This window comes from Meriones unguiculatus, chromosome 16 (genome assembly GCF_030254825.1).
Source record: "Meriones unguiculatus strain TT.TT164.6M chromosome 16, Bangor_MerUng_6.1, whole genome shotgun sequence".
NCBI classification, from domain to species: domain Eukaryota; kingdom Metazoa; phylum Chordata; class Mammalia; order Rodentia; family Muridae; genus Meriones; species Meriones unguiculatus.
Genome location: NC_083363.1, coordinates 58471691 through 58498825, shown reverse-complemented (window position 1 = coordinate 58498825; position 27135 = coordinate 58471691). Strand labels below are relative to the sequence as shown.

The 27135-nt window shown below is 53.5% G+C and overlaps 1 protein-coding gene across 5 annotated transcripts in view; it reads left to right on the top strand.

Annotated features, from left to right (window-relative positions):
- Fam178b (family with sequence similarity 178 member B) overlaps positions 1-26739 on the top strand; it is a 97964-nt gene extending 71225 nt beyond the window's left edge. For 2 of the 5 annotated variants that reach the window (XM_021631610.2, XM_021631608.2), the window contains 5 exons: positions 4317-4404; positions 11229-11354; positions 24541-24618; positions 24964-25116; positions 26382-26739. In XM_021631610.2, coding sequence (XP_021487285.1) covers positions 4317-4404; positions 11229-11354; positions 24541-24618; positions 24964-25116; positions 26382-26414 — 478 coding nt within the window. In that variant the 3' untranslated portion in view covers positions 26415-26739. Of the gene's footprint in view, positions 1-974; positions 1049-4316; positions 4405-8841; positions 9028-11228; positions 11355-24540; positions 24619-24963; positions 25117-26381 lie in introns of those variants that run through there. The other 3 variants (XM_060369864.1, XM_060369866.1, XM_060369865.1) reach the window with 3 other exon arrangements.
- Positions 26740-27135: the final 396 nt, after the last annotated feature.

The window sequence follows — 27135 nt, the reverse complement described above, 5'->3', positions numbered from 1 at the left end:
TCATCCTGTCTGTGAAGGAAGCCACCTTCCCGGTGATCTTCCATCTTTCTGACGCATTTGCCAGTTTCTGAAAACCACTGGAGATGAGCAGGTCCCTGTGAGGCGGCATCCTGTGTTTGCTAGCGCACATCTCGGGGAACAGCTCCCTGGCAATGTGAGTGGTTGTGGCCTGACCCGGCCATGTGGCCATCCATTGCCTGGGCCAGTGTCACCGTACCCCGCTCTTTCAGTCCTCCTCCTCCACTCCCATGTGACTGTACAAACACCTGATAACCAGGCTGCATGACGGCCATGGGCTTGCAGACACAGGCAGAGTGGGAGTCCAAGTGGCGGGAAAGACCCCACAAACTGCCTAGCTCACACCCTGGTTCTTCCTGCATGGGAGCAAACACATTTTAGATGATTTCCATCAGGGACCAAGGAGCCAGGGGGCTGGCAGGTGTCTGCAGCCCTGGAGATGAAAGCCCATGCCAGACACCATCCAGCAAGGTGTCAGGCAGCATTTTTGTGGAGGAGCAGGCAGAGGCTGCTGAATCTTGGGCTGCCCTGGACACATAGGAGAAGGCAGCTCACGCCTTTGGCCAGATGCCTGGTAGCCTTTTAGGGCAGTTCAGTCTCAGCAGGGCCTGGTTCCCTTTGAGGGAGTGAAGACAGAGCGGCAGGGGTGGTGCTGTACTGGCCTGTGTCTTTCCTAACATCCAGTGGCGCACACTCTGCCTTCCTGGATGCTGCATCCTGTGTGAGGACTGCCCAGACTGACAGTCTGGAGGCAAACTGCCCGACCCCTCTGTTTGCCCTAAGCTTAGAAAAGAACATTGTTTCCTATTTTTCTTATGCCTTGGGAACCTCAGTGTGCTGATCCAGTGTCCTGGTCTTACACAGACTTCTTGGAGGTGGGCGGGACAGAGACCAAGGCTGGCCTGGCCTGGTGTGGCCTGAGCACAGTGTTGGAACCTATTGCCTTATATGACAGCTGCTGGGAGGGCCCTGGGTGACTTCTGCATCTTTCTTTGCTTTCCCGGTTTGAGTTCTGGAAAAGCTTTGCCAGGTAGGGTTAGGCAATTTCTGTGGAAAAAGAGCCCACAGCCTGGGCAGGGCCTTCTGCTTGCCCCCTGCACAGCTGCAGTGGTACTTCGGGTGGGTCCTCTCTGCTTCTTCACTTGTAAACTCTCCATCTGTCAAATTAAAAACTGCCCCCCCCCCCACACACACACAGACACTGGTCCTTGTGTCTCACTGGGACGGGGTGTCAGGAAGGCTGTGGCAGCAGACAGCAGTGCCAGCTTCGGGGACCTGTGGGTTCCTTGCACACACTCACCCTCTGTCAGGATTGCCTGCTGTTTTTTTGTTTTTTCAGATTGCAGCTCTGGTATGACCCCTACCGCACCCCAAACACTCATCCACCTCTTCCCTTCTGGATCCACCCTCCAGTATTGCTGTGAGGCCTGCCAGCTCTGGCCCTCTCCCTGGCCGGCCCCTCCCACCCTCTGTGGGCCTTGGTGTGTGGGGGGGATTAATGAAGCCCAGATGCAGCTCCTGACTCCGGCAGTAAGTTTTGTAGCATGGCAGCGGCAGCTTGGAGGAACCATTTACCTCCCACTGTGTCTGGGCCCAGCTGCTCCTGGATCCCCAACCCCAGGAACAGCTGGAAAGCAGGTCCTAGCTCCAGGCAGGAGAGGGTGGAGTGTGTGATGAGGAGTTCAGGCAGGCCTGGAGTGGGGACATGGAGGATCGGAGAGGGGCTTCTGGCCCTCCTGTGCTCAGCTCGGATGGAAGCTGCCTGTCAACAACACTGCAGTGCTCAGGGGGCTGGGAACTCTGGTAGCCCCAGCACACCTCTGCACAGAAAGGTCATGGCCAAAGCCAGACAGAATTCCATCTTCAAACATGGGGAGGGGTGGGATGCCTGGGTTCCCCCCTTAGTTGCCAGATGCAATACAAATACAATCCAAAACCTTCAAAACAAAACAAACAGAACGATGGAAAGCCAGGCAACTTCTTTATCTGAAAATTGTTCTTAACAGGGCATCCTGTGTTTTAGTTTGCTAAGCCTGACAAGCCGAATCTCTCTTAGTGTGATGGCTTTATGGAACCATGATGTACAGACTGTTGAACATGTGATTCAGGGGAGCTCATGGAGTTTTCACAAAAGTGGAGCCTGGCCGCGCCCCAGCGTCACAGGGCCCTACCTCCTCCTGCATTGAATGTCAATGATCACGCTGAGTTCCTTTTGTAGTTATCATCCCGCACACAGCAGAGTGGAGATGTCAGGTGCTGCATAGACACAATCTAGTCAGTTTATTGGGGTATTCTGCTATGGGTCCCCCTCTCTGTACCAGTGAGCAGGGGAGCGATACTGCAGAATTGTGGGTGTAGGTATGTATGTAAATCTTTCCAGTTTTTCAAACAGACCATGTCCCCTCCTGTCAGCTGTACGAGCACCCCATGGGCCTCCACCCTGCTCAGTGTGGCCATGGCCCTTCAGATGCTTACCGTCCAGGCTGCTGTTGCTCTCTCCAACCAAGGGCCTCCTGCTTTGTTGCTTCTTCTGAGTTTTCTGCTACTTAAGAAAAATCAACAAAGCCTACAGAGCTCAGACCCTGAGTCCCCAGCATCCCGGAAGCTTGGAGGAGGTCTGCTTCAGCACTTCATCACTAAGGCGAGTGTGGCCCTGGGAAACTTGCTCCGGAGCCATCGGTACTAGCGCATTGACCAGGCTTAGCCCTCTCTGCTAGCATCTGCCGCATCCCACAGCTGGTCTTTCTGATCCTGTGGTGTCTTTCCAGGGATGTGGCTGAGGGCACCTGTTGGAGGTCTGTCCAGCCACGTTACCTACAAGCATCTCTCCTCCAGGAATCCAATCCCAAACGCTTTAACCAGGCTTTCACTTCTTGGACTTCCTGCTTCCCTGCTCGTCATTTGCCTCCCTGGCATGCTTTAAGTCTGTAGCACTGAAACCCACTTGGGATTCCTTCCGAGAGGGTTACTCAGCACTATGTGGTGGCCACACACAAGCCGCTCCAGAAGACAGAATGAAAGTCTGTGGCACGGCACCTGCCTGGCATGCATAGGGCCGAGGGATCTATCCTTGTCGGAATAAATAAATCCGTCCACAGGGCTGGCTGCCCGGGGACCCTGTGTGGAGACACTGGAAGGGCGTGTTGCAGTCCCCCCATCAAGGCTGGCCTTACGGAGCAGCGGCTTGGGAGGCCACTGAGGAGGTGTGTGTCCTGTCACCTAGTCTCCAGGATCCCAGGACAACTTCCAGACATCTTCCGGTCTCTCTTTTTCTTCCTCTCTTCTTTACCGCCCCCCCCCCCAAGTACTTAAGGACCCTAGGACACGAGAGTAAACATCTGCAGCCCCTCTGGGGCCTCCGTTCCCGAGCGGAAGGTGGCTCAGTCCCGAATAAGTTCCAGCTAAGCTTTGCCTTATGGCTGGCCTCAGATGCCCAGCTCTGCTGAATGAAGTGGGAGGCTTTGTGCCAACTCACAGGAATAGTCTCGGAGCGAACGCTCTCCGAGCTGGGGCTGGCGGCTTCAGGCGCTGCTGGCTCTGGCCATTCTTGGGCCTCTGTCTCACTTGTTCCTTTGCTGGCCTACCTGCTGGGAGACAGGACAAACAGCACTGGAAGGTGACCACCTGCCACGTTAGCTGTCCCACGAGGAAGTTACACTCTCTTAACTGTCCAGCGGAGACCCAAAGGCCACTCCAGAGGTCAACTCACTCTGAGGCCCAGCCTGGGAGCCTGGATTAGGCTAGCATAGTAGTAGGGGAATCCCAAAAGAAAGTTCAACAACAACAAAAAAGAAAACAATAACACTTGGTCTCAAGAGGCCCATCACTGCCCCCCTCCTTGAAGTCCTTTGAAATCTGAGAGCGTGCACACTGAGCAGGATCGAGAGACCAGAGAAGGGTGTTTTTCTTCTAGTTGCCTTCTCTTGCTATTCCCCCCCTATTTGCATATTTTCCTCCTCAGCTTTATCCCCTTCATCACTACATTTTTCTTCCTAGGTTATTGTGTTGTTTATGGCTCAATCCCCAGGGTCTCCTATGTGCTCTGCTTGACCACTGAGCCACACTTGGTTTTGTTTCTATCCCTGTGTTTTTATTTCGCAAAGGTAGGAATGTCGATCCATTTCAGGTAGGCGGGTCACCACACAGATCCACAGGCACGTACAGCTCTGAGGGGTACAACACCAAGGAAAAATGTCTTCTCTCTTGGATAGCCTGTCTTTGCCCATGCTTTCCGGAATGTTTGGAGTCCCCTGGCCTCCAGCCTGCCCCACTCAGGTTCTCTTGTTCTTCTCTCCCAGGCAGCTTAGGAGCCACCTGAGCCTCATGGTTATTGCCCGGATGCTGGGTCAGCAAGAGGCACTTCCTCTCTCGGGGGAGAAGACGCAGGTGAGCCCGCCGCCACAGCAGGACCAGGAAGGTGGGACCCCTCTGCCTTAGCCTGCTTATACCTAAGGTAGAATCAGAGAGGCCGTCCTCAGCCTAAGCTGGATTTGAACGTTTTTACTCAAATTCGTTTGTTCAGCAGTTACTGGGGCCAGGACCATAGTTCAGTGGTAGAGCACTTGCCCAGCACGTGTGAGGCCCTGGACTCTGTGGTCAGCATGGCACCAGAACAGTGGCGGGAGCCTGTGTTTCCAGCTGCCGAGGGCACAGAGAGGAAGATTTCTTGAGCCTGGAAGTTAATCAGCCAGCCTGGCAAGGCGGATGTGATAACGCACACCTTTAGTCCCAGCATTTTAGCGCTCTAAAAAAAATAGTACTGTTTGCCCAGCTACAGTCTGTGTCCTAGGCGCTGGAGGTTGATCAGATGTCTGAGTTTGGAGCTTGTATTATTGTGAATTACGGTAAAATCTTTCAATGCTTTTTTTTGTTTGTTTGTTTGGGTTTGTGTTGTTTGTTTGTTTTGCCAGCTTTTAGTTTGGTTTAGCAGCAGTCTCCCAGCTCCTCCTGCCTCAGCCTCCAGAGTGCTGGAATTGCAAACATGTGCTATCACCCAGCTTCATCTGAAATTATGTGGTTGTTGTTAGTATTTTTATTCTTTGAGAATTTCAAACATGCGTGCAACATACTCACCCTCCCACCCTTTCCCCTAAGGGCCACTAGGTAAGTCCTAACCCCCATTCCCCTCCTAACTGCATGCATAGCCCATGTACACACTGATATAGGACATCCACAGGCCATGGTCTCCTCCAGGGGCCACACCATTAAAGAGCCCTGACAGGCTGAGAATGATGGCTCAACAGGAAGAGCGCTGGCTGCGCTTACAGAGGAGCAGAGCTCGGTCCCATTATGTGGGACCTTCCCAGTCTTTGCTTCCCTAGTTCCAAGACTTTTTATAGACAGAACAATAAAGATAGAGAGAAATACTGTTGAAGCCTACAAGAGCCCCCTAGTCCAGCGCCGCTGGGGCAGCAGGGCTGAGGTCCCGAGGACAAGCTGAGGAAGCTGAAAGCCGCTTGCCTCACCTAGGGATCTCCCTGGAACCCTTGCAGTTTCAGAGTCAACACCAGAGGTCAGGTTCACAGGCAAAGGTCTGCTCAGCGCATCCCCAGGCCAGGGAGTGCAGGAGCCACATGGAAGCTTTTGTGTGGGAGTTGAGAAAGGTATCTGCCTGGGTAGGTTGGAAGGAGGGGTCTGAGCCTGGCTCATGCTTCAGCCCCTCCCTCCAGCCCTGACACTTTCTTCTCAGCATGGCAGAAGCATGTCATTCCCACTCTGGCTGACATGTCACTTCAAGGAGGCCTACTGTCCTTGTCTATCACCCTCACTTGGCTAGTGTCCTATCATGTTTCCCATACCCCTATTCCCAGGCAAAATCTGGGGCTCGGAGAATCGGAAATCAGTTGTGTCTGCTTGCTCTCCATTGCCTCTCAGCTCGAGGGTCTGGCCCACAGCAGGAAGGCAGTGTAATGCTTGTGTGACACCAAGGAGAGGATGGTCTGCAAGCCATCACTGGGAGGAGATGACCCGCCCCCCACCTCCCCACCCCACCCCTGTGAGGTCTCTGCAGTCACACTGAAGGAGGGAGAGCAAATGGTTAGGAAGTTAGGAGCATGAGCCCCTGAGACATAGCATGGCAGCCTGATAGGAAGGCATCGGCTTTGGCCAGATGTACTCACTGAGCCCCAAAAGGACTGACAGAGGAGGAGGAAACTCCAGGGAGGGGAGGTCCCTGGGGCCTGTTACCCGGAAGCTGTATTAGCAGTGACCGGAAGGTGAGGTCCCTTCAAGGCTTGGTAGCCTTTGTTGGACTGAGGCTGCAGGGAGAGTGAGGGGAGCCACAGGGAGAGAGGCTAGTTAGGGAGCTAGCTCAGGAGTCTCTGCAGCAATAAGAATCCAGGGTCACCAGGCCTGTGAGGCAAGCAGAGCTTCCTAACTGTAGGTCCTTTCCGGACACCTACCTGCTTGTGACCACGTGGGCCCATTTGTGTAGCTGTCTGCCCCTTAGACACTGACTAGGCGACTCATATCCCAGGCTCAGCCTCAGACACCAGGTGTGATGGAACCAGACAACCCCTGAAGAGGGGTAAGCCAGCTAGCTGTGACCGGGGTGACTAAGGCCGCCTGAGGCTAGACTTCTGGAGGAGGTCTTAGAGGATGAGTCTATGCTTGCTGGGTGTACTGGAGTACAAAGAGTGAGGACACAGAATCCCAGTGGCTCTAGACACAGGAAGGCCCACAGGCATGCTTAGACCCTGCTGCTAGTCTCATCCTGGTGTCTGGTCACCGCTCTGGCCTGTTAGACCCATCTTCCTCATACTTGCCTCCCAAGAACCACCTTGTGTCCCCACAGCCACCATGACACCTCCACCTGACCTTCTTCCCGATCTCTCCTGTAGAAGCAGAGGCCTGGGGTTTGAAGTGAGAGGGATTCTCAGTACCCAAGCTGCTCAGCCTCCCTCTGCCTCAAGCCACAGCCTGAGCCCCAGGAGCAGGACAGAGTTGGAGAGCTGTCTCAGACAGCAGGTAGGCAGACTGCATGAACCAGCACTTGCATTTTCCAGGAGAATCCCAGGGTTGGACCAGTAATTCCTGTTGTTTCATCGAAGACTGGGAATACTTCAGAAACAAACCCTGTTTAGCCTCAGGCCCCAGTTCGCTCCGGAGTCTGGTCTGGGCAGGAAAGAGCTGAACTGAATGAAGTTCCTCTCCTGTAACAGTCATAGTCCAGTCAGGCCGACTGACGCACCAAGAAAGAAGTAACATTTGGTGTGAACTTGCAGGGAATGACAAGTGCTCTGGAGAAAAATAAACCCAGAAAGGGGAAAAACAGCCTTGGGTAGTTGCAGTTGTGTAAGGGTAAAGAGAGGACAATATGCACAGAGCTGTAGGAAGCAAGGTTGGGGTGGGGGTGGGGGGCAGAGGAAATAGCAAATACAAAGGCTCCGCCGGGCCTCAGTAAAGGACATTTACGTTGGAGGGAAAGCAAAAGCAAAGAGGCTGGTATGGCGAGAGCAGAAGGCTGAGGGTAGAATACAGAGGCTCAGAGAGGTAAATGAAGTCTCCAGGGTCGGCTGTAAGGCCATGGCGAGGCCTTTGGCTTTCAGGCAGAGAGGAGAGACAAAAACTGAACTGTAAAAACTTGAAAGCTGGTTGGCTGCTGTGTTGGGACTGAAGTGGGATGAAGCGAGGAGGGTGATCCTGTCTTTCTGCAGGGCAGTCTGCCCGGGGTGACAGCCGCAGAGGTGGGTAGTGGCCAGATGCCAGGTCACTTCCCAAGGACAGCAAACAGGGCTGGAGAGAAAGCGGCGGGAGTCCTCCAGGAAGCAGACGTGAGGGAAGGAGGCATGCTTTCTCCAGCCAGGCACGATGCAGGCGGAACAGGTTTGGGAGGAAACCAGGGCTTTGTTCCTTACACCAGCCTCTTGCAACACAGAAACAAGGCAAACCATTTTTTAAATACACATTTATTTATTGTGTGTGCACACACCTCAGTGTCCAGAGGGCAGCTTGCAGGAGTCCGTCCTGTTTTCTCCTTCCACAGTGCTGGTTCCAGGGACCAAACTGAGGTACTCAGGCTGGGCAGCAGGCATCTTCACCCTCTGAGCCCTCCTGTCCACATCCACCCACTGCTTGGAAACTTGCTCTGAAGCCCTTTGGTCTTGAACTTGAGGTCCTCCTGCATCTGCTTTACAAGCCCTAGGCGTACAAGTATTGTCATGTCTGGTAGCAAACCACTTTGGTAAAATGTCTTTGTCTTTTTTTGAGACAGGATTTCTCAATGTAGTCCTGGCTGTCCTGGAACTTGCTCTGTAGACGAGGCTGCCCTCAAAGTCAGAGGTCTGCCCTCCTGCCTCTCAAGTGCTGGAATTAAAATGTGTGCCACCACATCCAGCCTCAACTTAGGTCTTGAAATTTGGAAAGCAAGGGCAAACAAAAGTTTGAATCTCCTAGGAAATGGTTAACTAAAGCCCTAACCTGCTGTTTAGCCATTCATTTGCCTAATGAATACTTAATAAACACCAGCCATGTGCCAGGCATGTGCTTGGCCTGTGGACACTGCAGGAGACAGTGCTGGCCTCCTAGCCAGGGAGGGGCTGATAGGAAGCCAGTGCACAGAGCAAGTGAGGTCTGTGTCCGGGAGAGGGTAGGTGATGCTCTAGGGAACAGACGTGCAGGGTAGGGGGCTGGCAAGAGTGGTAAGCCCAGGTGGTGTAGGTGTGAGTTAGATGTGACAGTGGACTGGGTACCGGGAGAAGGCAGTTAGGCGGTACCCTCCTCAGAAGCCCCGCGAGGGCCCAGGCTCAGAGAACAGCAGCAGGTCACTTGGAACTTCCTAGCGCTTCACAGCCGCCTTTCCGGTACAAACTGGAGCCGCTGCCAGGATCTGAGAGCAGGAGCCACATGCTGTGGAGACAGTTGCTTTGCCAGGATCTCTTCTGCCTCTTCCTGCCAGGAGACTGGCAAGGCCAGTGGAGGCCTGTCCTTCTGGGTGATCATCACTTCTTGCCCTGAGGTGCCTGCTCTAATGGGGCTGAGTGTTTGCTGAGTTGGCGATCAGCAGTGGAGGTAGGGGTGGGGGTGGATAGTGCTGGTCCGGTCCGGACTCTTTATCTAGAGGACCTTTACGACCTAATCCAGGAGGGAGGGTAGTATGTGGGGGCAGGGCCATGCGAGAAACAAAAGGGAATCTGAGTCCAGATTGCAAGAGTGTACTGAGGCACCACCAGCCTGCTTTCCCGGAGCGAGAGGAAAAACCCAGCGTGAGCAGTGAGCTGGGTCTGCACTTTCCCTGCCAGCCCTGCCCCCGGCTTAGAGCAGGGAGGGTCCTGGCTCTGCTGAGGTGGGCCCTCAGTCACCCTGGGAGTTGCGGACTTGGAGGCAGGGTGGGGCAGCCCTGTGCTTGCACAGCTGTGAGCTCCAGCGAGCTAAAGGCCAGGGCTGTTTTGAAAATTATCCCCAGACTGGTGCAAGGCAGTGCCTCGGCGCCGCCCCAGATGGAACCCATCTCTGCCCAGACCATTCCCTCTGTTTCCCTGCCTTCTTCCACTTTGTAGAGAAGGACTGGCCTCCTTCCAGGAGCCAAAGCCAGGCTGACTCCTAGCCCCTCACCCGCCTCCCCCCTGCCCAGCTGCTCTCCAGGGCTTCTGAGGTTGAGGGCAGCTGAAGTGCTGAGCAGGTGCTAGGGGGTGAGTCACAGGAGGAAGCCAGGTGGAGTGCGCCACCCTGCTGGGCGCAAGCAGGGCGCAGGCTGGGGGCTCAGCCTCTTGCTGTGGCCACGCTGCACCTGCTAGATCTAAGGAGCCGGTCCTCTTGAACTGCCGTGCCGTGCCCCTTCATCCGCATCCTCCCCCTTCCCTTGGTTTGCGCGTGGATGACTTAGCGGGGCTAGGCCTGCCTCTACCCAGCCATACCCCAGCTCTGGGCAGTCCTTGCTGGTGCCCTGTCTAGACTGCCCAAATCCATGTTTAGGGTGACAAGGGGGAGGGGCTTCGTTCAGAGGGGTTGGGCAGTTTATTCAAAGCTAAACAGGAGGTGGAGTGCCTGGTAGATTAACACATGACCAAATCCCTGTGTAGACCTTATGGGGACTCTCCGTGTAAACAGACCAACTGAAAGCATGTTTCTGAGGTTCAGAAAACTGAACAGAGATATTGGATGAGAAATAATTATTGATCATTTTGTTAGACAAGAAAATAGTACAGTGTTTTAGGAAAAGGAAAAGAGGGCTGGGCCAGGCACACATCCCGGTACTCAAAAGGCAGAGGTAGGAAGATTGCTAGATGTTTTGAGGCCAGCCTAGTCTACATAGGAAGCTCCAGTCCAGACAAGAGCCATGGCAGGCAGGACCCTCTTTAAAAATAAAATGTGCTAGTGAACTGGCTCATCACTGTAGAGGCATTTGGCCACCAAGCTTGCGGCCTGAGTTCAGTCTCCAGAACATATAATAATTTAAAAAAAGAAAGAAAGGAATGATAGGCCTAGTGGTGCATGCTTGTGATCCCAGCACTCAGAAGGCAGACTGGACCGGGGCACAGGGGTTAGGCCCCGGACAAAAGGGGGGACCTTATTTCAAACACACAAATGCTGCTGCTGACATGTGGGCAGCTTCATGGTGGGGACACTCTTCTAATTCTTAATGGCTTAGAAGGTCCAGTATTTGGAATTCCTGGGAAGGAAAGGAGTATGGTTCAGATGAAAAGGAGTTAGGGACAGGCAGGCAGAGCAGTTGTGGTCATGGCTCACAGGGTAGACAGGCATAGCTGAGGTCACATGGTCCTCTTCCTGGAGATGGAACATGTCACAGCAACAAACTAAGTGACAAGAGAGAGATGCAGGGGAGAGTGTTGCTGGCTGAAGGGCAGCTCAGATGGCTGAGGGACTCTCCTTACTCTTGCTTTTCCAGGGAATTAGAGTAAACCCTTAAGCCTCAGGAGAGCTTCCTAATTCATGAAGTTAAGGGATGTTCACCGTGTGCTAGGTACTGTGTGTGTGCTCGTGTGTGCTCGTGTGTGCTCGTGTGTGCATGCATGTCTGTGTCTGGGTGGTCGGGTAGGTGTGCACTCATGCCCATGCATGGGAGTGTGCTCGGAAGAAGGGGTGTGGACCATTTTGGGGATAAAATACTCAAGGTCTAAGAGGTCACAGAGCTCATAATGAGAGGTGGATTCAGGTCCTGGACACTGGGGCTGTGACCCTCTGTCACAGGTGATGGTGGCTCCCGAGCACTTGTGCACACACTCAGCCGAAATCTCCTTTCTCCTCCCCAGCTGTCCTTGCTCAGCCAGCTTCTCAGCCTCATGAGGCCGTCATCCCTCAGGCAGTGTCTGGGCGCTGAGACCTTGCCATCCTGTCCAGGGCAACAGCCAAAGGCCAGTGCTGAGCTAGACCACAAGGTGAGCATGCCAGCCCCTGCCTGTCTTCACCAACAACCTGCTACCCCAGTTAGCGGGGAGGGTGGAGTTGTCCCCATTGTATAGCCTTCGGGACCTGTGGCTGCTAGTCCTTCCAGAACCACAAGCCACTCAAGGCCAGAGGCCAGAGGCTGCCTTCTGTGTGGGGAGGAGGTGCTGAGTATCCCTCCAGAGCCCTTAATTAGCACCTGTGCCCACCTGTGCGTGTAGGCGCAGGTGAGGCTGTGGGCCTAGGCACCCACAGAGCTTTGCCCAGCCTCTCTGTCTAATCCCACTAATTTTGACAATGGCTTAGCCTTTGACCGTCCCTCAGTTCTTCCAAGCGTTGGCCAGCTTTCCTGAAAGCCAAACTTTGGTGTGAATCAAAGGCAGTGAGGTACCCTTTTGGCAGGTTACGTGTTAGTAACAACAGAGGCCTGTACATCCCTGGTGTTGGTGTCAGAGTGGGACCAAGGTGGGTGTAGGGCTTCTAGGTGGATCTCCTCAGGCTCTTCTATGAGGAGAGACTCAGGATGAAGACTAGAGATAGGGATCTTCTAATCAGGAAGGCAGGGTTCAGAGATCTCTCTCCTGAGGCTGAATGCTAACAATACAACAGTCCAGCCACGGGCATCCTTCTGAAAATCAGATAAGCGAATTAATTACCTAATGAACACAAATGAACCATGAAGAAGATAGGATAATCCCTAGGTGCATGCTCCCCGTCCAGGGCATGCAGGGAGCGTCGCCCTTGCCTTGGGATCCCTTGCTTTTGCAAGGGCTGCAGGTTCCCAGGGAGGCAGGTGCCATCTGCACATCCCTTTTCCTCTGTCAGGCATTTCCCAAGGAACAGGATGGGTGACACAGGAGTTGTGGTCAGCCCTTGGGTGGGCAGTCTGTCGTAGCTGGATACTGGAGGCCTAGGGGTAACGAGGAGTATAGGCAAAGGAAGGCGAGGCTGCTGTCTGGGCTGGCTGAGTGGAGACTGTGTGGCCTCTAGGAAGGAGCCTCGTAGGCCAGGCTGCAGCCAGCGGGGGTGTGGCTCCTACAGGGCCCCGGGCTTCCACTGGGCTCACGATTTCTGACCTGCTGGTAGCAGTGGCAGAAGGTATCTGTGCAGTGCTCACTCGGGGGGAAGGTACACAAGCTGAGGAATCCTTAATTCTGAAGGCTTCCTGCAGAGCTCCCGTATTAGAAATCATCAGTTTGCCTTGAAGCTGGGGAAGAGCAGCTTAGGGCCCCCGACAGCCAAGAGTGTTTTGTTGGGGACAATAGTAAAGGCAGGTAGGACAAGGGCAGCTCCCAGAACCCCTGCAGTGCTGCAGCCAAGACCATGCAGAGCCTCCGGGTTCCCCTTCCCCTTGAAGTAGCTAAGGGCAGAGGCAAGCAGGGGAAGGGATGGCGGTGGGGGAGGGTGACGGGGGGAGGTGCAGGGACTTGTGGATTGGAGGGTAGAGAGAAGTGTGAAGTGATTCCAGTCCAGTGCCCTGGGCTGAGTGTTGTGGCTGGGAGGGGCCGGGCCAGGCAGGTGACTGGGTCCCACACCGCCTCAGCCAACTGACTCCTCATTAGGCCTGAGCATGTTTCATCTTCAAAGATGTGATGGGGCTACTCACCAGCCAAAATGAGCAGCGGCGTCATCCGCCCTGTTTTACAGGGAGTGGTGGTCTGGGATGGGGCAGCCTTTCATCCCCAGAGCTCAAAGTCTTTGCTGTTTTGCTTCTTGAGTGCAATGGGGAAACTGAGGCCAGAGTTCAGGTCACTTGGAGGTGATCATGCATGAAGGAGATGGCTTCTCTGAGGCTGCCATGCCGAGCTTCTGCCTATCCCACGCTAAAAGCACTCCTGTCTGTCTGGGAGATTTCCTGGCCTAAACTGCAGGGTCATAGCCCTCCTCCAACCCTGCAAATAAACAGTCTGCAGGCTCTTCTTCTGCTCTCCCCACCTCCCTGCTCTGCTTCAGGCTCACTAACCCCCCTCCCTCGCCCAAGGAAAAGATTAGGGCACAGCGTGGCTCTGCTGTTGTCCCTTTGCACGTCTGGCTGTCCAGCTGGATTGTGGGCACAGCTGTGTATCTCTGCATTGCATGTTTTTTGCCATTAAATGAAAAATTGGAAAAATGAATGTATTCCATCCCTCTCTTCCTTTGTATTCTCTGGCTATCTGCTCTCTTGCCCCCGTTTTTGAAACTGCCCTCCCTCTGCACTGCCTTTAACCAGGGGCAGCCCCCTGCTCTCTTAATATCCTTGTATCATTAAGACCACAAGCATTTATGGAACCCTGGACTTCAGAAGTATTACCTTGGGTAATGAGAGAACCAATCACAGGGCATTGTTGGTAATTATAAGTTAGTGAGGTTCCTGCCTGGGAAAGCTAACCACCAAGTGCTTTAACAAAAGAAGCAACTGCTCCTCCGGCTTCCACTCTGTGGGGGCAGGGAGGAGGAGAGAGCTGGACTGGAGGCAGGGGCAGGCCGGGTTCCCAAGCAGGCTGTTTGTCCCAGCAGAGTCAAAGTCACTTAGCATGCTATTAGCACATACAAAAATATCCTTGGAAAACAAGTCTTTCTATGGAGGGCTGGAGTCTAAGTCAGTAGTAGCATGCTTACCTAGCCTGAGTGAGGCCCCGTGTTCAATCCTCTGCACCAAAAAGGAGAAGGAACTTTAGAAGAGCAGAGTACTTTGAGCATGTTAAAGTGCTGAGCTCAGTACTAGCACCTGTAGCCCAGGCTGCTCAAGAAACCGAAGCAGGGAGATTCGTTCTTCAAGCCCACAAATTCAGTTCCAGCCTGGACAACATAACAAGACCCCATTTCAAAGTATTTATCTGTCGTGCTGATCTCCTTGATGGCTGTCTCTGCCCTGGGCTTGCCTGGTTTGAGCTTACCCAGAGTAGAATAACATCTGGATGAGAAGATGCTTGGGGCCAGCACCTCCTAGCAATAGGCAGGCATCCTGCATGTCAGGGCCAGGTGGGGGACGGCATGTTTACACAGAGGAGACTATAGTACCACGCATGCTGGCCTCCTAGGGCTTCCTTCAGCTCTGGGACGATTCTGCTTCTTCCCAAGCCCCTGTGAGACTGGTCTTCTGGTGCAGGCAGACAAACATTGCATAACTTGCCTGTTTTCTCCTCCGGTGTACTGTGTCAGCCCTCCAACCTAGAACCAGGGTTTCCCGGGGCATTTACTTTCCACAGTGTGTTATCTGCATGTGGACAGATTTGGCCTAGTTACATTGTAGCCAGTCTCAGAATGGGGACCCACTCACTTTTACGGAGGTGGCTGATGTTTTGGTCTTGTTAAATCTGCCGTTATGTTTCTTGTTCCTGTTTAACCACAATTTCTAAGTAATTTTTGCTTCTTCTCCCATGTCTGTTGATACATGTATATACATTTATTATGCATAAATGTGTAGACACGTGTGTATGTATGTATGTGTGTACACATATGTAAATATATATACCTGCACTTTTTCCTGATATTTCTGAGGATGGTGATGCCCTGTCACTTGCTAAGAACATGCTTGCTGCTGAGTTACACCATATCTCAGATGCCATATTGATGGGGGTTTCCCCGCTCAGAGATGTGCAAGGTGTGGGGAACCAGACTTTTGATGGCTGGATGGGAGTGTCTCTCTGGTTGGGTAGATTGGAAGAAGTTAAACTGCCTCCCATTGTGGAATGAAAACTAGGACTACGGAAGCCAACTTGGCAGTGGGCGCCTGCTCCCCCACCTCCACGCGTGTGCCTCCTCCCAGCCTGACAGTGGATGCCTTCCAAGGATGACAGTGAGGAAGGCATTGGCCAGCCTGCTGCAGGCGCACTCACTCGTGCTAAGGTTCACTCTCAGGGTGCCTGGCCCCTGTGCTGCAGAGGCCTGGGGAAAGCCTGTTTGTGGAGGAGCCGTGTTTGTGGAGGAATGACTTTGTGGGTGTGCTCTTGAGTTGAGTGATGCTGAGATAGGCTCCACTCTGCAGAGGTGTGTGTCTGCCCGGCCTGTGCAGAGGGCGTGGGCCTGCCGTGTGTTTGTGTGTGAGTGCCCTGTGTACAGCTCCTGTAAACCCTTGCGGTGTGCCAGGTGTGTTGAGAGACTTGGTGAACAAGTTTTGCTGCTTCTTCTGCTGCAACTATAGACTGCAGCTGTCTGACCCTGTGCTGGCTGACCCTGCCAAGAACTGCCATAATGGGCGGTGGTAGTGGGGAGAGGCCAGCTCTCACTGCAGAGACAGGACAGGGTCAGCTGCCCTCTGGCATCTCTGTGCTTGCCTCTGGCCTCTCTTGCTAATACTTCCAACCCCAACAAAGAGACATGTATTCTCTTGGGCTTGGCTTGAGCCTGTGTCATCTTCAAAGACAGTCGGACCCTGGAGCCTCTCCCCTTGCCACCTTCTCACCTGCGCATGCACTACTTAGCCTCCACAGACAGTGCTGCCAACTTGGGTCAGGACAAGGTCAGGAGAACCAGGAGGCTGAATCTGGGGAGTGGAAAGTAGACATGGAGACTCCCGAGTTCTTCCCTGGCTGCCTTGTGCTTTGTTCCATCTTCCTTCCTCCAAAATGAAGAGCAGCAGCTGGACTTTGTCTCAGATCTGGGGCCTCTGAGAGACTGACTGTGAAGAGGCCTTGTTGAGCTACATGCAAGTCTAGGAACCTGTAGACCGGGGCCCAGGCCCAGGCCAGCTTTGCTGGGTTCCCAGAAATCTGGCTTCTTTGCAAGAACTTGAGCAAGGCTTGCAGTGACAGGGTTAAGCCCAGGAGGCAGGGCGGGGCCCCAGGGAGCTTTTATTCAAGCTCAGCCAGGTGGAGGGTTGGTCTGCTCTCTCTTTCACCCCAGCCAGCGCAGTGCTCTGGAGGACCATTAGGGTCTCTTTCCGTGGGCAGGTGACTGATCCTGCTGCTCTTGTGGGGCTCCTTCGTCACACTGTGCACTCTTGAAGATTGTCCTCCCATTCAGACCTACCAATGTCCTATTCCGGCTTTGCCGCCCGAAGCCTCTGTCTGCTCTGAAGAGCAGACCTTAGCACCCTGCATGCTGATGGCCTTCGCCCTGCCTCTTCCCATCTTCTACCCCTGTCTGTTGAATCCTGGGGGTTGATAACAGTTCACAAAGCCCACAGCCTGTGCGCTCCCTCAGGAACTTAAACAGAGACGCCTGTGAGGCTGGGTCCAGCTCATCCCCAGGCTTCTACTGACCCAGGCTTCCGGATGACCTGAGCCATGCCAGGGAGCCTTTCTTCAGCCCTGCACCCTGCCTAGCTGCTGCTGCTTCTCTTCTCCAGGTCTGAATGAGCCCGGAGTGGATGTGGGAGCACTCTCTAAGTGCTGCATCTAAGCAGCTCGGCCCTGACTGACTAGGAAGGAGTGGGGACAAAGTTCACAGACTTCTCAGCTGCTGGCTGCTCCCCACCTTTTCACACATTCTGTCCCTTTCCTCTTGTCTTCACTGCACCTCTTTAGATGGAACTATAGTTCCTGATCACCATGGGATGACCTTAGATTTACCTGAGCCCAGGGTTACACATACCGTGTCACAAAACCCTAATGTCGCTTTCCCTGGTGCTTGGCTCTGTCCAATGGTGCATTCCCAGAGAGGCCTGTGTGAAACCCTAGGTTGACCTCCTTTCCTTAGCCACCCTGGCCAGGGGTAAAGAAAGAGCTTCTGTCCCAGAGTCAAGTCTCACTAGCTTGGCATGGACCATGATTGACTGGTCCAGGTCATGTGTCTTCTGCTGGAGTCAACTCTTGTAGACACCACCATGGAACAGTTTGCCCTCAATGTAGGGGACAGGAAGCTGGGCCACTCTTACAAAGGAAGGGTACGTCCTAGGCACCTAGAAACATTGGGCTGTACAGCATGCCCTGTTCTGTCACGGGCTTTGAGAGAGTCCAGCTCTTTGCAGGTGCCCAGCTCTAGGTACTCCTTGCAGTGCTCCAGATCCCCACAGATGCCTTCAGGCCCACATGCTGACATGCATGCTCATGTGTAAGCCGGGACACACACGGTCACACAGACTCCAGTGGCCAGAGATTCTGGGCTCCAGGCGCAGCTAGTTTTTCTGCCCGGATCCCCATGGGATCAGGGTCTCTGGTTCCAGCTGGAGAAGCAGGAAGAGCTACCTGCTGTTAGTGTCTGTCATCTTACTTGCCCCTCCCCCACCCCTACAGGAAGCCAGAGAGGAAGGGTGGACAGGGTGGGATCACTCTCCCAAGGATCTGCACATAGAGCCCTGAGGTTCCTCCTCAGGAGACAAGTCCTGGTCCACTGTCTGAGATGGCAGCATTTCAGCACATGTCCCCAGCCTTCCTGCTTATGCCCCCACCCCACCCCCACCTCCTGTGCCAAAGCTCCCACCCAGTGCTCAGAGCAGAAGCAAGAGCCCCTCAGGATCCATTCTCAGAAGTTAGGTGGAACTTAGAAGAGGATCCCACTGTGAAGGGCCTGGGGTCTCAGAACTCATTTTCTGGGAAGTCGGAACAGGCTCCGGCTCCTGGGCCTCTCCGATCCTCCAGCACCCTGGCAAGAGGCCTCCTGCCTCCTGACCCAGCTGGGGTCCTGACAGCAACTTTTCCTTTACTGGTTTGTTGGGGGGTGGTCTGTATTATTTCTGCAGTGCTTGTTCCCAGCAGCTGAGCCAGAAGTTCTGTTGCTGTCTAGATGCTGCCAGCCTGTCCTGTCACCCTGACTTGGCCTCATCCCTGTTCCATTTTCAGGCTCCACCAACCCGTATGGCCCCATCGCTTTCATTTCCCGAATAGGGCCTGCCTAGCCCTCCACAGTGGTGAACCTAGCAGGCTGTGCTTGTGACGTCTGCGGCCTGTCCTCTTGACCCTGGGTCTTCAGGGACTCTGGGTTAGGAAGGGGTATCATGTCACAGTCTCATTTCCTAGCAGTCAATCGTGTGTCTTCATCATTTCCTACTTGCTAGGACGAGTGACCCATCCCCTGTTCTGGGCAGAGTCACTCTGGAAGCCAGCTTTTCTTTTGGAACAGAACTTTTCTCGGCGCCCTCTGCTTGCTTGCTAGTCTAGAGCCTGGGAAGGCCAAGGTCAGGGAATATAACCTTGGAACTGGAGCTACACTGACCAGGAGAGTAGCTTGTGCAGTTTGCACACAGAACAGGGAAGAAATGGCATCCTACAGATCCAGGACTCCAGGATCTGGGACATGCCGGTGTTCAGATCTGGTGTGCTCAGAAACATGACATCCTGTGCTTTGGTGGACTCTGGAGACAGTTAGAGCTTCTCCCCTTGAGCTGAAACTCTTCACTTTGGCCTGTGGAAAGCCCTGCCTCCGAGCTACTCAGGGTTAATGACAAATATTGTTGTCTGCCCAACTCCAGAAGGAGTGGCTGGTCTTCATGTCCTGTTCCTAGAACATCCAGGGACCTCTGCTTGCTTCTGCAGTGTCAGCCTGGTTTGCAGAGGGTACACAAGTCCATGTGTTTAAACACGCACAGACACACACACACACACACACACACACAGACACACACACAGACACACAGACACACACACACACACACACACGGAGCCTTTCTTGACGAAGGGGAAGGACCCAGATACCTGCTTCTTGCCAGAGCTCTCCCAACTGGCCATGTTGGGGATCTAGCCAAGCCTGAGCTTACACATACGCTGAGGCAGAGTCACCAGGCCTTCTCTGTTTGTCCCAATGGGTCTGGATGCCGTAATACTGATTTTAACTTTAAGTTTGAAAAGGCAAATCATAGTCCACCTCTCACTGCACGTGACAGAATGATCAGTGAAGCTTCAGTCTTTACCAAACTAGATGGGTTCTAGAGCTCGTCTTCAGCCAGTGTGCTCCTGTCCAGTCCCCGAGAGGACCCCCGTGTGGCAGCGGTGGCACTTACTGCAGGGATCTCCTGGGATCAGTTGTCAGGCTAGGCTGGGCCTCCAGACCTTAGAGACTGAGCTGAAAGCATGTTCCCCCGGGGTAGCTGCCAGCCAAGGCCTGTGATGTCAAAGGCAGAAACAAAGGACGAAGCCCTGGCATTTTGGTGCTGCTGTGCGGGTGTGAGCGCTGCGCTTCAGCAGTGTGGCTTAGAGGATCACGCCTGTGCCTTCATCCTCTTCCCCATGTTCCTGAGGCAGCCTTGGGTCTCCCCAGGCCCCAGCGGCTGCCTAGAGCCTGGCTGGCCCTGTTTCCACAGAGCCCTTCTGCCCATGGGAAGTGTATTGTCATCTTCTGCCCAGCAGGCTCTGAGGAAAGGGTTCCAGCTAAAGACTCCAGGGTAAGAAAGATACATCCTTGGTCATGACCTGAGGTGGGAGAAGCTATGCTGCTGTGTTAGAGAAAGTGGCTTCCTGGGAACTCCCTTCTCCCTTTGCCAAAAGTCACCCAAGCTACCCCCCTTGGCACCAGCTAGCAGGGGATTTCCTGATGGATGAAGTTCCTGGGAAATGTCCACCCTTGTTCCCTTCTGTCTCATTTGACAAAAACTTGCAAGTGAGTTCTGTGTGACCCAGGAGATGCGGGGACTGCTCGGACCAGAGCTAACTGGAGCAGAACCAGAGGTGCTCCCTGCCTGTGGCCTGCTGGGTGACGAGCCTTGGGATCCTTTCATCCCTGGGTCCTGTTTTAGGGGAAAGCAGGAATGAGGCATGCCACAGCGAGCTTCTGGGAAGAGCCCCACCACCAGACTCTGGGGAGAGACCCAGGAAGTGGAAGCAAAGGCCTTGCTGGCAGTGTGACCCAGGGACAGCACTGCCTTGGCGTGTCAGTATTGGGTTCAGGCACGTTCTGTTCTTCACCCTCTGCCTCTCTTCTCTGAGTCGTTGGCTGAGATTTCCTGGATCTCTTTCCCACTGTTGGTTTCCCAGCCTGGATTCATGTTCATGTAGGAGGGGCTGGGCTTCTGAGCTGGCTGGGGCCCTGTTGCTCTTACCAAGATGTGAGGCCTGGACACTACAGCCCCGCCACCATAAAAGACTGACTCCAAAGCCATACTGAGCCTACCCCCAGCTACACACACACATGCACACACACACACACACACACACACACACACACACACACACTGAAAAGCCCTCCCTTTGATTGAAGGAAAGGCAAGCTTATGTCCCCAAAGGTGGAGGGAAAGGGCAGAGGGGCGTTTGGCAGAGGCTACATAGCCCACGTCCTGTCTTCTGGCCAGCATTTCCTGCTGGGTCTCTGTGGTGAGCCAGGATAGGAACAGGCTTGCTAAGTTCAGAAGTTGGTCACTGTCACAGAAAGGAAGATATGGCTCTCCACTCTGGCTGTCCACTTCACTTACATCCTCCTCCTCCTGGGATGGCCCCTTGCCTGACCAGCATGCCTGCTCCCCACCCCACCCAGAGCCCTCCTCGGCCCCCAGGCGCTGGCATTTTAGAAGAAGGGGCACAGGTTGTGCCTGCTCCAGGTCCAGAGCCCATTCCTGCTAACAGTTTGCTTCCCTGACTGGCACAGAGGAGCCGGCCACTCTTTGCCTCCATAAGAGACCTTCACCAGCAGGATCCTGAGGAAGTAGGAGGCAGAGTCTGGGCATGGCCTATTCCACACTGCAAGTTGGCTTTGTTTTTTACTTTTTTGTTTTGTTTTCCAAGACAGGGTTTCTCTGTGTAGTCTTGGCAGGGCTATCCTGGAACTCACTCTGTAGAGCAATCTGGCCTCAGACTCACAGAGATCCACCTGCCTCTCCCTCTGCCTCCCAAGCGCTGGGAGGCATGCGCCATCAGCAGCTTTGGGTTTGTTTTCTTGAGACAAAGCCCGGGCTTGCTTAAAGCTTGTTTTGTACTGGAGGCTGAACTTGAACTCTGTCACGTGCCCAGTGTTGGGGTAATATGGACAGCTGAGTTTTGTTGTGTTTTGTTTTTTCAGACAGCTTCTCCCTGTGTAGAACAGGTTGGCTTGGAATGCAGACTTCTCTGCCTCTCAAATGTTGGGATCAAAGGCAGGAGCCACCATACTCTTGTTCTGTTTTGGAGGGACGAAGGATGGAACTCAGAACCTTACCTTTGCTAGACCAGGGTTCTGCCACTGAGCAATATTCCAAGGCCAAAGCCCTTCCCCACTCCACCCCTCAAAAAAAAAAAAACAAAACCCAAACCAAACCAAACCAAAAACAAAACAAAACAAAACAACTCTAGAAGAGGATCCCCACATCTGCCTGCCCTGAGTTATGGGTAGAGTTTTGAGGCCTCACCTCAAGTCAGCATCTCACAAGGGGAAAACATACCAAGCCCCAGTGCGTTCGGATTTTTTCCTTTGGAGAAACTGCTTAGAAACACCCTATCCCTCCTTCCTGCACCAAGCCGGGGGGGGGGGGGGGGGGACGACAAAGTTTATCTGGGGTTTTCCTCAAAGATTAAGTTATGGGAATCAGTATGAGAACTGTATTGTGAAACTGTGCTGTGCGCTGTGCTGCTTGTTTTTTTCCTTAGTCGATGAACCCTGTGCACAGGGTAATACACTGGTAGCCTCTCCACAGTCTGCCTCCAGGGCGTTCCTGGGAGTCTGCAGTCTGTTCTCTGAGCTTCCACCTGGGAAGGTCCATCCTGCAGCCCAGACCAGGCGAAAACATCCACAGTTGTTCTGGGAGGAGCCGGAACAATATATTGAGGAGGGGCTGGGGTGTGCTAGAGAAAGGCATTTACAAGAGAAAGGGCTTAGGGGTGAGAGGTCACTAAATCCTACCCATCCCTGCCCTGTAGCCATACAGGCCTTTACCCTTAGGCTACTTCCCAGTCTTCCCTAGACACCACCCCACCCCAAGATCCACGGCCCTTGGAGGTTTTCTCTGGCATCCTCTGCCACCTCCCACCATCACTTTGCTCCATGCCAAGTGCTTTGCCTTGTCAGAAAAGAGCCTCAGCTCTTGCCAGGGTCGTTTCCTCTCTTGCTCCAAACCCAGTTAGGCTCAGTTAAAATAGAGTGTCTTGCTAAAAACCCTTCAACAAATTTAGTTTGTATTCTGATTCTATCAATTGTATCCTATTCTATCACACACAGATTTTTTTTTTTTTTAAAGACAAGGTCTCAGATACTCCAGGCTATCCTTGAACTCACAGTATAGCTAAGGTTAGCTTTGAACTTCCGATCCTCCTGCCTCTAAGAAATTGGGATTACAGGCATGTGACACCAGGCCCAGTTTTATGGTACAGGAATTGAACATGAGGCCTCCTGCATGTTAGGCAAGCACTGTACTAAATAAATTATATCCCCAGTTGCCAGAAAGAGCCCTTTTTAAATTGTTCAAAAAAGATATTTACCCCAGCAGGGGTGGCACATGCCTTTAATCCCAGGCCTAAGGAGGCAGAGGCAGGCAGGTTTCTGTGAGTTTGAGTCCAGCCTGATCTCCCGAGTGAGTTCCAGGACAGCCAGGGCTACACTGGGAAACCCTGTCTCGAAAAACCAAAAAGAAAAAAAATTTACTTAAATATTTTTGTTTTTAAAATTAAAATATAATTACATCATTCCTTCCCCCCTTCTTTTCCTTCCCTCACTCCTTTCCTGTAGTACCCAATACCTTGATGGCTCTCAACCTCATGATCTCTCTTTCTTTGTTATTATTACATGTATGTATTTGTTTGTTGAGACAGGATCACACTGTGTAGCCCTGAATGGCCTAGAGCTCACTATGTAGGCCAGGCTGGCCTCAAACTCACAGAGATCTACCCACCTCTGCCTCCTGAATGCTGGAACTAAATGCATACACCCTCGGAATTTATTATTTTTGACTGTGTGTGTGTGTGAGAGAGAGGGGCGGGGTAATGTGGGGCGAAAGGAGGATGTGGGCTGAGGATGCAGCTTTACATATGTAAGTTCCTGAGTGTTAGTCTCTAACCCGCATTGACAGACAGTCCTCCCACTTTGTATGGAGTGCAGCAAAAGGAATATGAAAGGCCTATCTTGCAGTCTTTTGTCCCAGAAAGACTGTGTATATTGGTGTGTTCAGCTTACGTCAGATACTGCTGCCTTCTATCACCAGCTTTCCCCAGGAACTTTCAGTCACACTCTCTGTTGCAGGCGCTGTCCCCAGGCCACTCCCTCCCTTCCCCTCGTCCAGCCCTGCCCGCAGCCTAGCTGCTCAGCTCTGCCCCCTCCCCACGCCTGCCTGTCTCTTCCATCAGCCCTGAGGATCTTTGTCTGGTGTTGTCATCTGCTGCCTCTGGCCCCCATAGGGCCATTTGTGCCTCAAACCCTGTCGTTTTAGTCACTTCCTCTCTGTGGCCCCCACCACAGTCTCCAGAATCAGAAGTACCCTTTCCCTCTAGTGTACCGGGAAGCTGAGATTTGCTATTTGTTAAGCAAATCATTCATTGCTCTGAGGAGGAGTTCTTAGTCACAGCTGAGGTGCCCCAGCCAGAGCCTACGGAACACAGGTGTCTACAGAGGACTCTGGGGCTCTGCTTAAAGCTGGGATGGCCAGCTCTCGGAGGCCCAGGGAGGAGGTGGCTGCTGTGGGGGGAGGAGCCCCCCTGCAGCCCATTCTTCACTTTGTTTCTTTTGGGCCTGCCCTGTGTAGGCCCCATTGCAACCTGGCCTGGCCTAACCCTGGAGTCGGGTTCCCTGGAGGCTTTGGCTGTTCTGCTGGTGTCCTGAGCAAGGCAGGTGCTGCTTGCTGGGTACCCACATAGCATTTCTCCACAGGATGGATTTGGTCTCAAGAAGTGGTGCCAAGTTGAGTACCTTCAGAAGTGGTTCTGGGGAGGTTCCTTAATCCATACAAGAAGTTTGCAGTTGTTTCTTGGGTACCGTCTGGTGAGCTGAAAAGGCAGGACTATGGCTCAGCGCTCCTGGTGCCACAGGGGATAGTATCACCTTGGTCCCCGACAACAGGCGTAGGTGACTCAGCAAACAGGCCTTGCAGAGTTGTCTTGCAGAGAGTCTGTGGAGTACACAGACCCTCCCAGCTTTTGCGTCTGAAGTCCCAGAATAAGGCTTGGGGTGGTATGGCTTTCTGGGCAGCAAGGATTCTTTCTTTTTCGGAAGGCATTTGGGAGCAATCATTAATTACAAGGAACATGGTTACTGGGCACAGGCCACAGGGACAGTCACAGCTCTGTAAGGCTAAGTTCTGTTCATGCAGGCCCTCCTTGAAGATGCTCTCCCGGAAGCTGCTGCCGCCACTGCTGCTACGCACTGAGAATAAGGAGCTGCCAGGCTCAGGATGAGTTAGGAAAGCATCTTTGTTGTGATCTCTCTTCTCAGGTCTGCTATCTGTGCCACAGCCTCCTGACGCTGGCTGGGGTGGTGGTCAGTAGCCAGGACATCACTCCAGATCAGTGGGTGAGTCTCCCAAGCTGCTGGAGCAGGAAAGGGTTGAATGCATAGTAGTATCTACTGCATCAAGCCATGTGGGGCCACATTAGCCAGGATGGAGCCAGCCTTCCCTCAGAACTACAGAGTGGGAGCCCAAGAAATAAGTGGCAAGGGTGGCCAGGGCCTCTTCCTCCCACCATGTCCCAAGAGCCATTCCCAGGGGATGCTGACCTCTCCCCTGGAAGCTGCTCTTCCCTCCTCAGCTTCCCAGCAGTCACTCAGAGATATTCCTCCCTTTCTGACTTAGTTCTCCTTCTTGTCCTGGCCTCTAGAATGTGCCTGGTTTATGTCATGCCTCCTCCTCCTCTTCAGGGTGAGCTGCAGCTGTTGTGCATGCAGTTGGACCGCCATATCAGCACCCATATCCGGGAGAGCCCCCAGGCCATGCACCGGACCAAGCTCAAGGACCTAGCTACTCAGACCTACATCCGCTGGCAGGACCTGCTGACCCACTGTCAGCCCCAGGTGGTGTCCCATAATCCCCCAAACCTAGGAGGAAAGGGAAGTGGTCAGTCAGAGCGGGGCTTGGCAGATGCAGCCGCACATCCGCCCCCGCAGCAGCTGCTGGACTCCAAAGGGAGAGGGTGGAGTGGGCAGGGTGGTGAAGGGTGGGGATGTCCCAGGGGACCTTCGTTCTTAATCTCGGACCCCTGGAGGGGATGCAGAGGGGAACGGAGAGAGGCCTGTTTATGACCAAAAGCAGAGTGTGCGGCCCTGGAGAACTGAGCAGTACCAGTTTGTCATGAACAGCCAGGAAGGGGCAGCGGAGGCGACAGCTGTCCACCTCCTGTCCACTCGTCCTGTGGACCTCAGCTGGCTTCTTGCTGCATTAAGAGCATTTCCCAGGCTGCTCTGTTTTTTGTTTTGTTTGTTTTGGGGGGACAGTACTTGAACTTAGGGCCTCATTCATGCTGAACAAGTTCTCTGTCGTTCCTCTGCATCCCCAGCACCCACTCTCATTTCTGTACCCACTCTCATCTCTATTCCTGGAATTGCCTCAGGTCATCTAGGTAAAGTTTACAGAATGGAGATCCTTTCCTACAGGACCCTGAAGAACCCTCCTTGTGAGGCAGGGATTGTTGGAAACCCGATTTGCAGATGAGCAAACCAGCTAGAGTTCCTCCTCACGCAAGCAACTTGAGGGAATGTGCAAGTCAGGGCTCACGGCCAGCACCATCCTTGACACAGGCAGTCCCCATCTGCACTCTTCCTGACACCCCCCCCCCTCCAACAAGCAGTGCCCTGCTGGGCTGGCCCTGAGCCCCCAAGCCCTTAATAGAGACAGCTGGACTTCGCTCTGGCTTGCCTCTCCCTGACTCCTCCCTTACAATTCCCTCTAACCTCTGACTTGATGCTGACACACTAGCCACAGGCTGTGGCTTGGAGCTCAAATTTCACAAATCCCTGAGAAAAAGAAAGCTGGAACTCAGACCTCGCCCCAGCCCCCAGGAACTGGAATCCACTGGCCTCTGGTGAGAAGAAGAGGAAGCCATTGGAGCTTGGCTGAGTGTGCAAACACCATCTTCTTCCCATGTAGCATAGGCAGATGACAGTCAAGTGGCTGTTGACCTACTGTGTGTGGACTCTGAGCCTGAGGGTCATAGTCTTACAACACCTGGCATGAAGGAGGCCTCTCTGATAGATGTTGAATGAACGTTACTAATACAGGGGCCCTGGATAGATGGCAGTACTGGGGCCAGGCCATTAAGGTTGCCCTCCTTTCTTTACAGGGCCAGTACTTCAGCCCTTGGAAAGACATTTAGAAGGGTAAGGGCCAAGTGGCCCAAGGCTCTGGACTCCAGCAGGAAGGTAAAGAATGGAGGCCAGAGGAGGCCCGGCCTGAAGCTAGACCGCCACCACCACCACCACCTAGCAAGCGGGCCTTCTGAGTCCCTGGCAGCCCCCACCGTGAGCTCCCACACCTGCCCAGCTATCTCCTCTCTCCTGGGGCCTTTGTCTTCACAGCTCTGGCTTCCTGGGACTCTCCTGGGCTCTCGTTGTTGGCCTGTTTTCCCCACACCTTGCTCCCTCTGTCCACTGTTAATATGAGGTTTCAATGTGCACATTAAAGTCTTATTTTCAGCATCAGTGGCTGAGGAGACTTCCTTCAGTCCCTGCCCTGAGGACTCATGCCCAGATGGATGCCTCTGCCTGAGCCAGCCACTGCTGGGCTCGCCTCTGACAGGAGCCTAGGAGCCAACTCTTGCACCAGAAGACTCTGGTGTCTAGGAACAGTCACACTTGTGACCAGAGTTGCTGGAGCCTGGGCACTCTCCGATGAGGAACATTTGTCTGGATCCTGTCTGGGACTACCCAACCCTGCTAGGGACATGATACAGAGAGGATGGTGAATCGGGGCTGTAGTTACACTTAACTCAGTTTAGTGCTGAGCTCTGAAGTCAACTTCCTAGACTTAGGAGTGGGGATGCTCCAAAAGACCGTTGTGGACCCTGCTTTTTCTTTCCCTGCCTTGCTCCCAGATCA